Below are 15,474 nucleotides of genomic sequence, written 5' to 3' on the forward strand. Positions count from 1 at the left end.
CTTAAATGTGATGCCCTTTGTTCAGTTGTAACCTTGGTCTTCATTATTCACTGATCTAGGTCCAGAACTTCAGTAAACCAGTCTTAATTCCACCCAATGAATCCAGATACATTTTTACACTTCATTTTATGCCTTCCACATCATCTGTTCACGTAGATAACAATATCCTGCTTATCACCAATGCTTCTAAATTTCACCTACCTGTCCGAGCATACACAGGATTTCTAGATGTAAGTATTTTCCTTTTTTTTTTTTTTTTTTTTGGCAACTTCTGTCTTATTAGAGGCAGACTTCATATGACTCTAATTCTTTATTCTACTTCGGTGTCTCCTGAAAAATTCTTTTTTGTTACCTTTAAATCTCTAGTTTTGCATAGGAAATTTATTAATGTAGAATTTTGAGATTGTCATGGTGGTGTTGTATTAAAGTTATTAATGTATGTTTTAATGAGCTTAGAGTTTGAGCACACGTTATATTTCACTTATGCTAAAATACTTTTATCAATCTTTCTAGTACTTTGTACTGTCTCCAAAAACTGAGGAGCGATTTATAGATTTTGGCATATTGAGTGCAACAGAAGCTACCAGCATTTTATTTGCAGTCATCAACAGCAATCCAATAGAGGTGAGAATGCATTTATTTTTAGTTTATCTTTTAAAAAATTTTCATCAGTGATGTTTCTGAAAACAGTACCTTTTGTTCTTTTTAAGCTGGCCATAAAAAGTTGGCATATTATAGGGGATGGTTTGGCTGTAGAACTTCTAACAACTGAAAAGGGAAACAGAACAACAATAATTGCAAACCACCACGAACTACAAAATGCTACTGCATCTGATCAGTCTTCAGTAAGTAACCTTTGAATCCATTGCTTAAAGCTAGATATAGAATGGAGGAAAGAGACAAACCTCTGCAACTTCCCTCAGTTTCATTTTAGCAGAGGAGAGAGAAGAATTCTTAATTTTTGTCTGAACTTGAGTATGATAAAGCCTGTAGGCTTCCTAAATTTATTTTAAGGAGCAGCATTGTATTCAAATTGCTGCTTCTGAAGCTTACCTTTTCCAAATCTAACCAATCTCAATACCCTTGGATGATGCTCATCATTAATCTGGGATGAGTGGAAATTTATCACCACGAGGAGCAGATAATTTTTGTTTTAGTCCCTTTTGTAGGTGAACTGTTTGTTTATCACTGACAGTGGTTTTAAATAGATTTTGAGTCTGGTTTTAGTGAAATTTCTTTCTGTTTAATGGAATATGTCGGTGGCCTTTTCTACCATTTACAGGTGATCCTCGCATCAGGCTATTATGCAGTGTTCAGAGTAAATCTAATAGCAAAGGATCTTGAAGGAATTCATGATGGAGCTGTACAAATCACGACAGATTATGAGGTATAGTTATTGTATAATAAATGGGTGTTGCCTAAAAGATGTGTTTAGTCTTTAAGTGTTGTATTAGTGGATAGACTGTAGCATGAGGGAGAAGTTGAGTTAGGAAGGGAACTCTAGAGATGAGGTTATCTTTGCAAGTTAACCCTGCATCACACTGCAGGAATGCTGCTTACGCTTTTATTATGATTTTTGTCCAGCTTTCAGATATATCCATTTAAATCTGACCTAATGCTTTGCAGTTTGAGTTCTTCAGTGACATGACATATCCTCAAAGCATCAATGCGTGGATCTTGGGGTGTATCGTCCCCTGACAGTGTGCTTTCATACAATATCAGTTACTGCAACTGAGCTGTAATATCAGCCTTTTTTGTCAAAACACAGTGTGCAAGCTGTTTTGGAGAGTCAGAGAATCATTAAGGTTTGAAAAGACTGGATACCACCATGCCCACTAAACCATACTGCAGTTCGCCACAGTTTGCTGGCAGTTGCTGAAACAGAATCTTCACACTGACTATTATGGAAGGGAACAACCAGTTGCCTCAACTTCATATGCCTTGTTTTTGCAGGAGACAGTCTAATAAACAGTGCAATCTGTATTTCATATCTTTCTGTGATGTATGGAAAAAAAACCCAAATGTGACTCTGTGCTTATGAAGTCAGTAAATTATATCACTGATTGTGTGCTTCTGATGGTGCTACAGAAAGTAGGAAATTCCCAATTTCTGCCAGTTATCAGAGATTTTTAAGCTTTTTTAGTATATCCACACATGTATGTGACACTTCAGTTACAGATTCCGAAGCATTTTATTTTCTTGCTTGTTACAAGCTATTCTACTTGTATTGGTTCTTGAATCTCATTGCCATCCCTTCCACACTACCTCTTCTATGTGTGTCTCCAGGTATTACAATAACACGATGTTTTAAGAAGTTGGGTGTATCTTCTTTCCTCATTTACTTTAAAGATGTTACCCTTCTGTTTTCCAACAAAGCAAGACACATTCAAATGAGACTTATATAATACCCCACTGGGGAACTTGTGTTTTCAGCATGCTTTTCTCTTCCATGTAGAAGAGAACTGAGGATGGCTCAGTAAAGGAGTGCTTCCTGACAGTATGGAGTGACTGTTCAGAATATGAAGATGGGTTGAAACCTTAATTCATGTCTCCATGTTTTAAGTGTCTGTATAATCCTAGACTACATTAATTGTAGAATTTCAGGGTTTTGTTATTCTATGCAATTCCTAAGTGGAAGAGGCATTTAAAGGCTGGAAATGCATGGAGTTTTATTCAAAATTTTTCTTGGTTTGTTTTTGTTGTGTTTTTTTTTTTTTGTCCAGATTTTAACTATACCAGTAAAGGCCGTGATTGCTGTGGGCTCATTGACCTGCTCCCCAAAACATGTTTTGCTTCCACCTTCTTTTCCGGTAAGGTAATTGGGGAGGATTAAATGTTTATTTGCTGGGTTTTTTTATTCATATGCCCTTTTCAATGGAGACCACTGTCCTGAATTCTGTGTCAAATTGCTGGTGAGATTGAGCTGTTATGTTCAGTTTGTCATTATTTTGGGGTTTTTTGGGGGTTTTTCCACCACGTGTTCCAAGCATGAGTTGTTCCTATACCTCCTCAACAGCCCACTTGAATGGGATCTTGGAATACTTATGTAATGGGATAAATCTCATCAGAGGAAGATAGGTCAGTCAGCAGGACTTCAGTGAATGTGTGCTGCAATTGCCACATGTTCTGTCTTCCTTCTGACCTCCTATGTCACAAATTCTTCTGAAGTCTTTTGCTGCTCTCGAGGTCAAACAGTCATGCCTACAGTTGCAAAGATCACTAGTTGATTTTATCTTTAGGGTCAATTTTTTTTTCTTACTATATAGCCTCACCATTATGTGGATACTTACTACACTGAGTGCCACATCTAGAACTTCATTATGAACTGCTTCATAAGCTTTTGATAAGTTAAAACAACTTAAAGATCCACTTCCCTTTCATTCACTGGAGATAAAGCAGTTTCTGTATTCTGTCTCTGAATCTACTAGAAATTACTATTATCATTACTATTATGAAGAAGAATTCCTGTGAAGAATGTCCCTTTTGAGTGTCACATTAAAATATTTTGTACCATGTTGGACCATAAAGAAGTAATATTTTTTTAATCTCCTTTGGGTTTGTTCCAGGTGTAATGGCTGAAGAACTTCTCAGTATTTCATAGTAATAAGCCCACAGTCTTGTCAGCTTGATTTTTTTTTCATGGGGGGGGGGAGGGGGGGGGGGGCTCTGTTCGGTTGGTTGGTTGGTTGTGATTTTTTTTATTTGCGTTTTACAATTTCAGGGGATTGTTTGTTTTGATTTGGGGGGTTGTTGCGTTGTTCTTTCTGTTTTTCCTTTTGTTTTATTTTGTTTTGGTAGATACTACTTTACATAGCACCTGTGTTTCTCAGACATAGCTTCCTTGCTGTCATTATTCTTTCTCTTCCCTAGATTACTGTGATTTTTATTGTCTTCAAGCCTTTTCTAGTAATGTTGTCAGACAATTATTCATTCAGGGGATCTTTGGTAGTATAGATTCAGATGTAATTATCACCTTTGACAAGATTATGGACTACTTATTGTGTTCAAGCCCCAAGTTTTTCAGAGCAGTCACCTTCACTTACTACTTCCATTAGTTGAGCATTTAGCTCTTTTTAAATTTGAGAACATTAACAGCAGACATACTTTTACTTTTTCTTGGATTCATTTCAAACTAAACTTATGCTCACTGAATTCATGCTACTCTTGCATTTAGTTCTTCTGTAATGTTTCTATTACTTATGAAAATAAGCCTAAAATAGCATCAGTTCTTTTTGTTTCAGTGTTTGGTAGAGAAACTTGACAGCTACACCATCCAGGAATAACTAGGTGCTACTATTTTAGTAACACATGCTTTTCAGTTCATACTTAGGATGTAATTCTGCTGCAGCTGCCTGGTTCCCAGAGCTGTCTGTCTGTTTATAATTTTAGTGTATTTGTACCTAAGTGTGATTTCTGGTATTCTGTTGAAGGTTGTCAGCAATACACTGACAGTGTATACAGGCCTTGTAAAGGTCAGTGTCTTGATTTAAACAAATCTTAGCTGTGTTGACTTCTGCTTCATAGTGTCATCCTTACCTCACAGTGCCACCTCTCAGCTCTTCCCAGATCAAAGCTCATCTTTGAGGACCTCTATGCTAAATGGCATTGTTGTTTCTCTTATTACTGTTGAACAGTTTTTTTCCCTTGTCTGTTGTTTCATGTCTAAATGCTATGTAAAGGTCTTAGTAAAGTGCTATTTATTTATTCTAGACACTTTAACAAACCTGTATCTTGTCCCGTTGGTGGCAGTTGGTTGCTCATAGGAATCCATAGATGAAGCTCAGACATACCTCCTAATTCAGTTGAACAGGACTGTACTGTTAACGATTTATTCTTACCGTTTCTTTCCCTCTGAAATTAATACTATTGAGATTGTTGCAATACGTGACTGTTTCCTCAGGCCATAGTCAAATTTTGAGCCTGCAAAAGACCTCTCCCATGTCTCCACTTAAACTTAGAGAATTTTTTTTTTTAAGTCTAAAGTATTGATTTAAGGGGAGCAAGAAAAACACGTTAATTAAAGATTGTCTTGGGTATTTATATTTGCTTGTACGGATTTTTTTTTTTTTAATGTAAATCTGAAGTCTCCCCACCAATCCTGAGCTGTGCTTTTCTTCTGCTTTTTTTCTATTATTTGTTTCCTCTATACATATCAGGGTTGGGTGTTGAGGTAAGGTGTAAAACATGACCACAGAATCACTGATTTACAACTGAGGTGAAGATAGAGCTTGAGCATTGTAAGGATTTTTGATCATGACAAACAACGTTTTCTGTGCTTAAAAGGTAAAACAACATTTGACTCAGAAAAGGAAGCAGGCTGTAAAGATGTGGGGACAAAACTTCGTCTTTTCTTCTTAAATGTAGTTTTGGTGTGTGGTGTCTTAATTGCATTTGAGACCAGGAACGAGGGTTTTAAAAGCCCTCTGTCATCTGTAGTTTTTGTAATTGTAGCTTCCTTTACTCTTCCTTTCAGATTATTTCTAATTAAGAGAAATTAATTACTATTTCTAATTGCTAGCAGTGATCTTTTACAAAAAGATTGTTTCCCTTTAGTAATAGGAGGCTCAACAAACTGAAGTTTTCTCTTTACTTTCCTCTTCTGATACTTTTTCTTGTCATGATTTGATTAAGAAGAGGTCTAGTTATCCTAGCTCTTCCAAGATACTTCAGGTGTTCTTAATTTTCAGAGAAGGATGAACTGTGTTTGGAAGCAGATGGAGGAAAAAATACAACTTCACAGAAACTTACTATCTTGAAGTGTTGCAAATGGCATTTCTTTAGGATAGCGTAGTTAAAATCTCAATTTAACATTTCAGCAGTGCTGTGGTCTTTGCCAGCCTGCATAAATAGATACATATGTTAGGGAAAAATGCATATCCTGCAGACTTTTTTCCTTTTATTTTCTTTAGGGGAAAGTAGTTCACCAGAGCCTGAACATTATGAACTCCTTTTCTCAGAAAGTGAAAATACAACACATACGGTCCCTGTCAGAAGATGTAAGGTTTTATTATAAGAGGTTAAGAAGTAATAAAGAAGATTTAGAGCCAGGAAAAAAATCAAAGGTTTGTTTATGTCTTATTTCTAAATGCTTATAAGTTCTCTTTTCTGTGTAGCATATGTTAGGTTTCTGTGTTCAACAGAAATCTTCCTTCTTTTTCCCTTGGTCATTAGATTTACTGTGCTGTTTTATTGATCAGCTCTTACATGTTTTGCAGATTGCAAATATTTATTTTGATCCTGGTTTACAGTGTGGAGATCATTGTTATGTAGGATTGCCTTTTCTATCTAAATGTAAGTGAATAAAATTTTATAAATAAAATCATTTAGAATAAGTTTTATTTTTGCCTTAAGTAATGATTTTACTCGAAGATTTATAAGAACACATTTCTTACAGCGGAATCTAAAGTTCAGCACAGCATAGCAATGCAAGAAGATGCATGGGATTCTGACTGGGATTTGCATGAGAATTTATTCAAAGAATGGACAGAAATAAAAGAGAACTCAAGCCATAGGTAAGCGTATTTTATTCCTGTTGTTTGCTCAGGCCTTAAGTCAGTAATAATTCTGTGATATGTGTGCTCTGATAGAATACAAAGCTTCTTAATATTACTGTGATCTTTGAGAGGAGGCCAAGAAGGAATTGCTTGGCCTTCTTTGCAAAACCTTTAAAGAGAGCATTTTAAAAGTTAAAAAAACAGTAATAACTTGCTCAAATTAAAGAAAACACTGAAAGTTACTGTTCACTGGGTTGCTGGAATTCTTAAAAAGATTGTTAACAGCAAGGCAGTCTCTACTCTGCAAAAATTTCCAAAACCAGATTATACCGGTTTTCAGTATCCCTGCTTAAACTGTTTTAAAATAGTATTCTCAATATCCCTTCTAAGATTTCATAAGGTTTTCTGTTCTTACCATACTGGGATTTTTTCCTCATTTCAGTGAATTACAAAATTTTCTTGCATTTTACCTTGAGAAGATTAATGGTTGCTACTTAATATTTTAAAAAGTTAAACTCCGTAGACTGCTACATATCTTCTAAACATCTGCCTTCTCGTACATAAAGTTGATTTAATCTCCAAGAGACACAAGTTAACATAAACAGCAAGTGTGTGTGTCTTTTGTGTTGAGAGCATCCAGATTACCCTTTCAAAAATGTATGTGAAGAAACAAAACGTCTGTATGCAACTAAATAGAATAACAAAAGCATTCCCCCTTTATCACTTCTGTGTTATAATGGTGTTATATTATTAACTCCTGAGAAAATTTGATCTAAACAGAATCCTTTATAGCCATACTAGTAGCTTTCTAGAATGTTCTATCCCCTACAGTGAGAGAACAGTAAAGGAGAATGCTGCTAAATATTAGTTCTGAATAAGGAGTAGTTCTAGCTTGACTATACAATGCTTTAATATTATTTGTTACAATATATTTTAAAGTGTATAATACTTTTAAAGAGAGTTATGGTTAACCAGCTGTCCACGGGATTATTCAGGGAAAGGAGAGACAACTTCTGAAGACAGAGGGGTTGTGACTTGGACATTTGGAGTTTCTCCAAAATATTTCTCTGGGTTTGAAGCCTAGTATTTCATCTGTTTTGCTGACTGGAGAACTCAGTACTTTTAGTTTAGTTTCAGTTCATGCTGGAGAGCTTGTAGGAGAAGGGGACCCAAGTCTATTGTGGAGGTTGTTTAATAGCAAAGAACTTCATTAACTGATGGAAATAGTGGCTAGCACCAAGTATGACTTGTTCAGATTTGCTTTAGGTTTATTAGACAGGTGTGCAAGTACACAATCTGTGTATCCATTGCATTTAGGGTAGATGTGCTGATTTATTGTACATATTCAGGCAAAATACATTTTCTGGATTGTGGATGCTGTATTGGAGTTTTTCCTTTCTACTAATTGTGCCTTTGCAAATCATCAAATACATTTTGAGTTATTTTTCTTACTGATCTGAATCTCAGTTATATTCTCAAAATTTGTTTCTACAAAATGTAAAAGTGTGTTTTATAACTGTTTCTCCAGACTGAATGCTGTATTTGAAGTAGACGCAGATCTTCAAAAGGATGTTCGGTTGAAAATTACAGCAGAAATGTCCTGGCCTTCCATCCTTAGTTCACCACGCCATCTAAACTTCCCTCTTACCAACACAAACAGCTCATCAGTAAGTTATTTTAGTGATAGTGTCATTTTAACAGGTGTTTGTAATTGCATTAATGGTAATGTATACTTATAAAAAATTCTTTTTGAATAGGAAGAAGAAATTTTTCTAGAAAATCCAGCTGATGCTCCTGTGTATATTCAGTTTCTTCCAGTAGCTCTGTATTCTAACCCATCCACTTTTGTTGATAAGCTGTTAGAACGGTAAGTGTTGTTGTGGAATCCTTGGGGTGTTCTCACTCAGCAGAAAAAATGCATTTTACAAGGAATGAATGTGTGATATGGCAGTTGTGTTGGTAGTTCGTATTGGCCTCTAAAATTTGAGTCATTAGGCCAGTTGAGAACTGAATCTGTTGCCACTGAGCACACATTTGTATTTTTCACTGAGCTAAAATGTGTTTACATTTCTTCCTTAACTTGATGTACAACAGGGGGGAAATAACAAAAAATAAAATCAAGTGATGCTTTCAGCTGTGTATTGGGTTACGATAGATACTTCATTTGTGCTAAAATCCATAAATGCAAGTATGTCATTACCTTCCCTGATCTGTGAGAAAGAAAAAAATTGCATTTTCATTTCAGGTTTAATTTGAGTAAACCAACTAATTTCAATCAGAGGACTCTAGAGTTCCAGGTCTTCAGAAATTGTGTAAGTATTTCAATACATTCTTGATAATTTTGAATTCAAGTATTGTAATGTTTTAATAAGAATTATGTCATACATGTCTTCAAGTATAGGTATTCATGTGGAAAATGAAAAATAAATGTAATATCTGTTGGATATCAGGAAATTGGGAAAAGAAATATTTCTTCAAATGTAACTAATAAAGTGTCACTTTTTCTGTATGCCTACAGGAAATCTGCATTTTCTCATTCTCTTACTGACAGGATTTTCTTCGGCATAGTGGTTACTAGTTCTAAAATTAGCAAAAACTTGATTATTCCATTGCTTTGTTGGTTCTTTAAAGTGATTTGAGAACTGTGGACTACTTTTAAGTGTGTGCTTTTTCATATAGAGCATGCCACATCCTAAGCACTCCTTTTTTTATTTGACTTTTCCCCTCCATTTTCAGCTTGTTTTAGATTTACCATCTGATGCTTATTCAGTGTCTCAAGACAAATGGCAAACTTAGCAAAATACACTTGTTTGAGTAGTTCTTCTATTTTGTTTTCTCAACAATAGAAAATTTTGAGGAGAAAAAATATTCCATAATGCCTTGATACTAATTTAGTGTTCAAAATATATATGTAACAACTTCTGATCTCTTTCTTCCACAAGAACTTCATGAATCTACATGGGCGCAGTTTAGCTCAGTTCTGTTTTGTTGTGTTGTTCTGCTTCTCTATTAACATGAGCAGTTTACTAATAAGTAGGTAAATTCTTGTGCTATCAGAGTTTCTAGTTAAGAAAACCAGATTATGTCATTGAGTAATATCCTTTTTTAGGACAAGACAAATTTTCTAGCTAAAATGATACAATTTCTATCAAATACATGTAAATATGTCCTATTTTTTAAAGTGTTGCTTTTTTTTCCCTACCTTCTTAAGGTGCAACCACTACAGACCACTGTGGGACTTACAAAGGGCCTGGCTCGTCATTCCATTTTAAGTCTAATGTTAAAACCTGGTGAGAGAAAGTCTGTCAAAGTAAAGTTCACTCCAGTTCTTAATAAAACTGTTTCATCGTTGATTGTTATCAGGTAAGAGAGAGAGTTCTGAAATAAGTGTGAGTTTTTCTGTTTTTCTATTTATATATGAGATTATGCTTGTGATCAGTTGTCAAGAAACTATTGCTTTTACAAGAATAATTTAGAATCCTATATGTCTGCAGAAAGATTTAATGTAAATATAATTGTGAGATGTCCTAGAGTATTTTAACTGTATTCAGTATATATTCAATAATATATAAGCCACTGTTATACTTACCACAGAATCACAGAAGGGCTTGGTTTGGAAGGGGCCTTTAAAGTCATGAATCCAACCCCCTTGCAATGACCAGGGACATCTTCAAGTTTCTCAAAGCCCTGTCAAACCTGATCTTGAATGTTTCCAGGGATGGGGCATCTACCAGCTCTCTGGCCAATCTGCTCCAGCGTTTCAGTAGTCTCATTGTAAAAATGATTTTTTCCTTATATCTAATCTGAATCCACCCTGTTTTTGTTTTTAAAATCATCACTCCTTTACCTGTCACTCCCTGTCTTTTTTATGGACTCCCTTCAAGCACTGGAGCTCTTGTATGGTCACCAGGAAACCTTCTCTTTTCTAGGCTGAATGACCCCAATTCTCTCAGCCTCTCCTCATAGCAGAAGTGCTCCATCCCTCGGTCATCTTGCTGCCTCTTGTCTGGACTTGCTCCAACAGGCCTGTGCCCTTTCAGTGCTGGGGCCCCCAGAGCTGGGTGCAGCACTCCTGGTGGGGTGTCAGCTGAGCAGAGCAGAGGGGCAGGATCCCCTCCCTGGCCCTGCTGGCCGTGCTGCATTTGGTACAGCCCAGGACATGTTTGGCGTTCTGGGCTGGGAGTGTCCATGGCTGGGTCATGTTCAGCCTCTCATCCACCACTACATGGAGACTTGATTTCTGAAATACATCCTACACTGTCTTGAAAGAATTGTCTTTGGTTAGAGATGCCCTTTGCAAGATCTAGCCAAGATGCAAGTTCAGTCTTTCTAATAAAGAGCATTGAATTCATTTTTGTAGCAGGTGTGATGCCTCAGTAAGAGATACAGATTTTAACTATTATTTCACTGGGGTTTGTATTGGTATGTTACTTTGTGATTTCTTAGAGTTTTGTCTTGCAAACATTACCTTTGAGACCCCTGCTGTTTACTTCCATAATGTGGGGAATTAGCTGTGGAACAGATTATATATTTGTTTTCCAGATTTGGGATATAGACTCATAGCCTATAGAAAAGCTTTTATGAATGTTTCCCCTCACTTTTTTTTTTTTTTTTTTTTCCCCACAGAAATAATTTGACTGTAGTAGATGCCATAATGGTAGAAGGACAAGGAACAACTGAGAGCTTGAAGGTAGCAGGCAAACCTCCTGGTCCAGGAAGTTCTTTACGCTTTAAAATCACAGAAGCATTATTAAAAGACTGTTCAGAAAGTGAGTACTTCTGGAGCTTTTACGCTGAACAGAAAAGAAACCATATTTTATGTGTAAAACTTGAAATATGTGGAAATACTTTTCCCTTCTTCTAGTGACCCAGAAATTCAGCTCCTTTAAATAGATTAAAATTGCTGCTTTATTTAGGCAGAATACAAAATATATTATGTTTTTTATTTTAACGTGAGAACTAGGAAAGAAAACAGAAGCTCTTTGTCTACTTAAATTCAAGACAGAGGAGGTAAAGACCTTGGCATATTTACTAGCAAAATCTCAAGTACCTAAATTCAATACAAACTGGATCATGTGTGTAACTTCCTGTGTACTTATTTTCTTCACACCTTCATCATCTTTAAGCACACAGCCATTGCGGAAAAAAGGTTGGGCATGTACCTTGATGAAAATTAAATCCCAGCCAGATTCTACTCTGAGATCAGAGAGGTTTTCTGCTCTGTGGCCTCAGGCTTGCTTCTGAGAGGAGAGCTAAGAACACCTATATTATCTAAGAAACTGGTAAAAGAATTTTAGCTATATCTGGTATTAAAATTGCTTTGCTACTTTGCAGTTTTCCAGACATTTCTAAGTGCCATGTTAACTATTATCTGAGATTATTCTGCTTTTTGTGAGGGGTGAGTAAGAAAACTTGAAGTAAAGCTTATGACTAAACTTTTACCCGTTGTGGTTAGGGATTTTTTTGCTAGTAAGATATATGTAGTTAAACCATGTATTTTTCTTTTTAAGACACACAAAAAAAGAAACAAAAAAAACATGTTTTAATTCTTCTCTTGCTGGGACTGTTCACAGAATACCACAACATTAAGCAGTACATCAAAGAACTTCGCAGTTTAGGTGATTTCTTTGTGGGGCAGCAGTGCTGTCAGAGGTTAAGGTGTTGGTATTTTTTCCCTCATGAGTTAGAGGCTCTGGAATTGTATAAGTGCCCTACCTTGACAGTGATGGGAATCTAGCTTCAGAGATATGTTCCTGCAAGTTTTTTTCCATGGACCTTTCTAGTCTCTCCTATGCTGTAATACTGACAGAACTTCCTTCTGCTGTAAAATATGAATGTAGTGAAGGACATCTGCTTAGCTTAGCACTAACCACTGCTGTTTGTTTCTAGAAATGAAATACAAAGAACCGAATTTCACACTGAGAAGGACATTTAAAGTGGAAAATACAGGGCAGCTGCAGATTAATGTGAAAACGATGGAAATCAGCGGCTACACATGTGAAGGATATGGATTTAAAGTAGTTAACTGTCAGGAATTTGCACTAAGTGCCAATGCCTCTAAAGACATTGTCATATTGTAAGTGTTCTTTCTTACATCTAAATGGAGCATTACATTTGGAATTTTAATTTTGCTTCAGAGGAACTCTCAGTTAAATTCTGACGGCTTTTTGCTGAACTTCTGAATGTATGGACGTTTTGTACAGTGTTACACAACAATGACATTTTTCCCTCTTCTTGCAAATGCTATTTGATTTTTCATTATACCATGTTTTCATGACTGACTATAGTATTACTTCTATTACTATCCAGTAAGTATAACTTGCTGTGTTGGAGAAATGTTACTATATGGGATTATATAAATTTCCCTCATTTAACTTGTGAATGCACCTGGGACCTAGACCTACATATGGTTTTGGTGCATTGCAGTATGTAGAAGAGAGCTTTTGGTCCAAGGATTTTTATTGTAATGCAGAGTATTTTAGTCTTGAGTATTTTGTCTGTTGTCTTAATGACAACGATTGTGTAGTTCTACCATTTTTTATTGTAAAAATCTTTGTACCAAGCACTGATCTTTTAACAGTGCTTTGTTGTAAAGTTAACTATTCAGAAAATGGTATCTAAAAAGTTCAGAAGTTGCTTCTGTTCTGCAAGTGGATATATGAAACATTACTGCAGTGAAATAGTATTTCACTAGTATTTCTGCACAATCTTAGTTTGTGATGACACTGTGACGTAGTGGTGATGTTTTTGAAAAGTCAGGTTTGTGACTCAAAGGTGAAGTGTTTAAAAAATTTATAGCTCACAAAGTAGTTGGTTCCATTACTTAGACCTGCTGTTACATTTTTACTGCTTTCCTAGCCTTTATTAACAGGTGTGGTAAAACCTTATTTTCATGTATTATAACTCCATATGGTACCTCAGGAGTAATCTAGAAGCAGATGGGTTAAGCAAAGATGTTAATGAACATAGTCAAACATATCTTGAGGTATTTGAAGGATACACAAGTATTTTTAGGCTATGTGGTAATTGATGGAGTTAAATTACAAGTTTTTTTAATTTGTAATTTATGAGTTGTAAAAATTGCCTTTGTGCTGTTCATATGAAAAGTTCTAACGTGCTTTATGTTGTTTCCAGGTTTACACCAGATTTCACTGCTTCCAGAGTTATACGTGAATTAAAATTCATCACTGCAGGAGGCTCTGAATTTGTATTTATCTTGAATGCATCGCTTCCATATCACATGTTGGCAACGTGTGCAGAAGCACTGCCCAGGCCCAACTGGGAGTTGGCACTGTACATAATCATCTCAGGAATAATGAGGTTGTGTGTGTGTTTCTTCTTACTGCTGTACAGGCATGAATTGCCACTGCTGGAATATGGCTTACAGAGAAACGCATGGGTATTCAGCACATGCTCTAATTGTTGTAAAACAAAATAGGCTAAAAGGAGATCAATTTGATAAACACTCCTACTGATTTGAGTGAGAACTGTTTAAGGCAAAGGAGTACTGACTTTCTGCTCAAACCAAGGACAAAATAATACACTTCTTGCTTGAACTTATTTCTTTAAGTGAGATACATACTCCTGTTAACCCTGATAATCTGTAGGGGTTTTGATAAATAAGCCAAACTTGAAACGTATTAGGTATTAAAGCACTGATGGCAGTGAATTCCTGTAGAAATGTAAGCATCCTTCTGGAGTATTGTGCTTTAGAGAGATATAAGGCAGTGACTGTAATGAGCTTAGCAGATGCTTTGGATGAATTTAACTTTGCTGCCACTTGTTATGTGACAGACAACTGGTGATACTAATAATGGGATTTCTGAGAACCTGAAGGACATTGTTTGCAATACTGCACACTCACAGGTTACATAGTAGGATATTAATGCACGTTTTTCCTCAGCAAACAGACGTGTTAATTATACCTTGTTGAATTATGAGTTGAAAATGCCACTGTTTTCATAGTCTAACCTCTACCTATCTTTATTTGAAATCAGGAGTTACAAACTTTATGTCACTGCTCACCTCTTAGATGTGAGACACTTTATCCCACTGCTTTTGTGCAGAGAAAACCCTAGCCTGGAAACTTATCAGTATGAGTTTTTACTTATCAGTAGCAAGAAATGGTGCTTTTCTTTTCATTAGTGTGAAGTGTATTGGCACTGTACATGCCCCTGAAGAAAAAGTGGTCTTTCTGTGTGCTGCAAATCCAAAGCATTATCACATACATATCATATTCCTTTTTTTTTTCCCCCACAGTAAGTTACTGGCTCTTCCATTTTGCGAATGTTCACGTAGGCTGTCTTTCCTTGTAGGGATTAACAAAAGAAATAGAGAAGATAAAGTTACAGCCCACTTCATTTTCTTTTTTGACTCTTCAGCACTTTCCTAACTAATGCAATGTTTAGTGAGGAAACCGCATTTTCAAAAGTAAGAGGAAAAATTTCTGTTACTTAGGAAATTTTGTGTCATCACTAACACTGCATTACTTAAAGTGCTGAGTGAGTACTTATGTGGTTTTCTTCTATATATGTGCTAAAAATGTATAGGCTGAGTTTGGTTTTAATTCTTTGACAGAGTAAAGTAATGTTTTTCAGCTCATAAGTGTAGGTTGCTTGGTTAATTTTATATGTGGTGTAGTTGTTAATTAGACTTTACAAACAATAAGGAGTACTAATCCCTTCCTTTACTGTGTCTTTTCCCTAAAAATACAAAAATCCTTCTTAGCAGCAAACTAGAGAAGAATCCTAATATATTTTACAATATTCCAAGGTTCCTGTGCATAAACTACCTCTAGCTTTTAGGATGCTATCATGTATGTGTTTGCAAGTTGCCACTAAAATAACTCTTCCATATCACTGCAAAGCTCTCCTTAATTTCTAGGAATGAATACTAGGAGTTTGCACAGTCCATGTTTTTTAATTCTATAAGGTGGTGTTTATTTTTGCCTTCCCTAAATCACTGTTGCTTTGAATAGTTA

The 15,474-nt window shown here is 35.8% G+C and overlaps 1 protein-coding gene across 1 annotated transcript in view; it reads left to right on the forward strand.

The window, feature by feature from the left end:
* The window catches only part of TMEM131 (transmembrane protein 131), a 93,695-nt gene that overhangs the window by 62,032 nt on the left and 16,189 nt on the right, over positions 1 to 15,474 (forward strand). The window contains 15 exon segments of the mRNA XM_066176549.1: positions 60 to 230; positions 514 to 624; positions 711 to 845; positions 1,283 to 1,387; positions 2,724 to 2,810; positions 5,910 to 6,062; positions 6,216 to 6,291; positions 6,395 to 6,512; positions 8,023 to 8,161; positions 8,252 to 8,361; positions 8,740 to 8,806; positions 9,706 to 9,857; positions 11,121 to 11,263; positions 12,384 to 12,570; positions 13,629 to 13,814. Of these exon segments, the coding sequence (XP_066032646.1) occupies positions 60 to 230; positions 514 to 624; positions 711 to 845; positions 1,283 to 1,387; positions 2,724 to 2,810; positions 5,910 to 6,062; positions 6,216 to 6,291; positions 6,395 to 6,512; positions 8,023 to 8,161; positions 8,252 to 8,361; positions 8,740 to 8,806; positions 9,706 to 9,857; positions 11,121 to 11,263; positions 12,384 to 12,570; positions 13,629 to 13,814 (1,940 nt within the window).

The sequence above is a fragment of the Chamaea fasciata genome, unplaced genomic scaffold, assembly GCF_029207755.1.
Source record: "Chamaea fasciata isolate MVZ Bird 193981 ecotype frontalis unplaced genomic scaffold, bChaFas1.0.hap1 SCAF_2, whole genome shotgun sequence".
Lineage (NCBI taxonomy): Eukaryota > Metazoa > Chordata > Aves > Passeriformes > Sylviidae > Chamaea > Chamaea fasciata.